The 1,767-nt window shown below is 41.4% G+C and overlaps 1 protein-coding gene across 1 annotated transcript; it reads left to right on the forward strand.

Moving 5' to 3' along the window:
• Nucleotides 1–411: 411 nt before the first annotated feature.
• On the forward strand, nucleotides 412–1,372 carry LOC100463616 (olfactory receptor 8B3-like; the record flags this gene model as incomplete). Its single annotated transcript, XM_034650339.1, has 1 exon — nucleotides 412–1,372. A coding segment is annotated over one exon (961 nt), but the record flags the coding sequence as incomplete, so codon positions are not given.
• Nucleotides 1,373–1,767: the final 395 nt, after the last annotated feature.

Here is a 1,767-nt window from a genome sequence, read left to right on the forward strand (position 1 = left end):
CTGCCCAAGAGGAATCCTCTCTTTCATGACTGTCATCACAGGGGAACTGAGGTATCTGGTAGAATAATGAAAACATGAGTAGAAACTAGGAAGTGAAGGATCAGTTGAGTGGGAGGGAGAGATGGGGATACCCTCTCACTAGTGAAGCTCACTAGCAGGTAGCCTTCATCCTCAGCTACTCCATCCCTGTATCTTCTAGTAAAGACAGGAGCAGTTGTTTGTCACATGCAGCTCAAGCAACAAAAGACAGAGTGATTTTAATGTTGAGGGGCATGTGTGGCAGTCCACTCTGACCCTGTGAAGCAGAGAAAGACTTATTTGATTTCCACTGATTTGAGTCTTCTTATAAATGAGAGTGTGTAAGGAGAGAGCTGGGGCTTCTATTAATGGGACTTTCTTCTGTTCTCACAGGTTTCCAAAGAGGAGAACATTGGTTAGAAATGACTCCTTAGTGACTGAATTTCTTCTTGCTGGATTAACAGACCGCCCAGAGCTCCAGCAACCCCTCTTTACCCTGTTTCTGATGATCTACGTGGTCACCATGGTGGGCAACCTTGGCTTGATCCTTCTCATTGGTCTCAGCTCTCACCTCCACACCCCTATGTACTACTTCCTCTTCAACCTGTCCTTCATTGATCTCTGTTACTCTTCTGTTTTCACTCCCAAGATGCTGATGAACTTTGTATCAAGGGAGAATATCATCTCCTATGTCGGGTGCATGACTCAGCTGTTTTTCTTTCTCTTTTTTGTCATCTCGGAATGCTACATGTTGACCTCAATGGCCTATGACCGCTATGTGGCCATCTGTAATCCATTGCTGTATAGGGTCACCATGTCCCATCAGGTGTGTTCCTTGCTAACTGTTGCTGCGTATATGATGGGCTTTGCTGGAGCCTCTGCCCACACGGGGTGCATGCTTAGACTAACCTTCTGCAGTGTCAATATCATCAACCATTACCTGTGTGACATCCTTCCTCTTCTCCAGCTCTCTTGCACCAGCACCTATGTCAATGAGGTAGTAGTTCTGATAGTGGTGGGAATTAATATCACAGTACCCAGTTTTACCATCCTGATTTCTTATGTCTTCATCCTCTCTAGCATTCTTCATATCAAATCTGCTCAAGGACGATCAAAAGCCTTCAGTACGTGCAGCTCTCACATCATTGCTCTTTCTCTTTTTTTTGGGTCAGCGGCATTCATGTATCTTAAATATTCTTCTCCTGGATCTATGGAGCAGGGGAAAGTTTCTTCAGTTTTCTATACTAATGTGGTACCCATGCTCAATCCCCTGATCTACAGTTTGAGGAATAAGGATGTCAAATTTGCACTGAAGAAAGCCCTGATTAAAATCTGGAGGAGAAACATGTTCTAATTAGAAGCAGCAACAATATAAAGAAGTTCAGTTTTTTATTTGATAATTATTGGTGTTTTTTCAAGATGAGACTGTGTCCATAACCATATTGCTTCTATAGACTGTATTATTTGTGGTTTAAAAGACTTGCTTATCATTTCCTGATAGCTGATCTCATCTTATTTTTCCTTCTGTATCTCCATTACCTTGTGCAAGTTTACATAAATAACTAATACATTTTATAAATAGAAACTATGCAATTACTTTTCTTTTTTTATAATAATATTTTTTTATTATATTATGTTAGTCACCATACAGTACATCCCTGGGTTTTGATGTAAAGTTCGATGATTCCTCAGTTGCGTATAACACCCAGTGCACCATGCAATACGTGCCCTCCTTACTACCCATCACCA

The sequence above is a fragment of the Ailuropoda melanoleuca genome, unplaced genomic scaffold (genome assembly GCF_002007445.2).
Source record: "Ailuropoda melanoleuca isolate Jingjing unplaced genomic scaffold, ASM200744v2 unplaced-scaffold17850, whole genome shotgun sequence".
Classification (NCBI taxonomy): domain Eukaryota; kingdom Metazoa; phylum Chordata; class Mammalia; order Carnivora; family Ursidae; genus Ailuropoda; species Ailuropoda melanoleuca.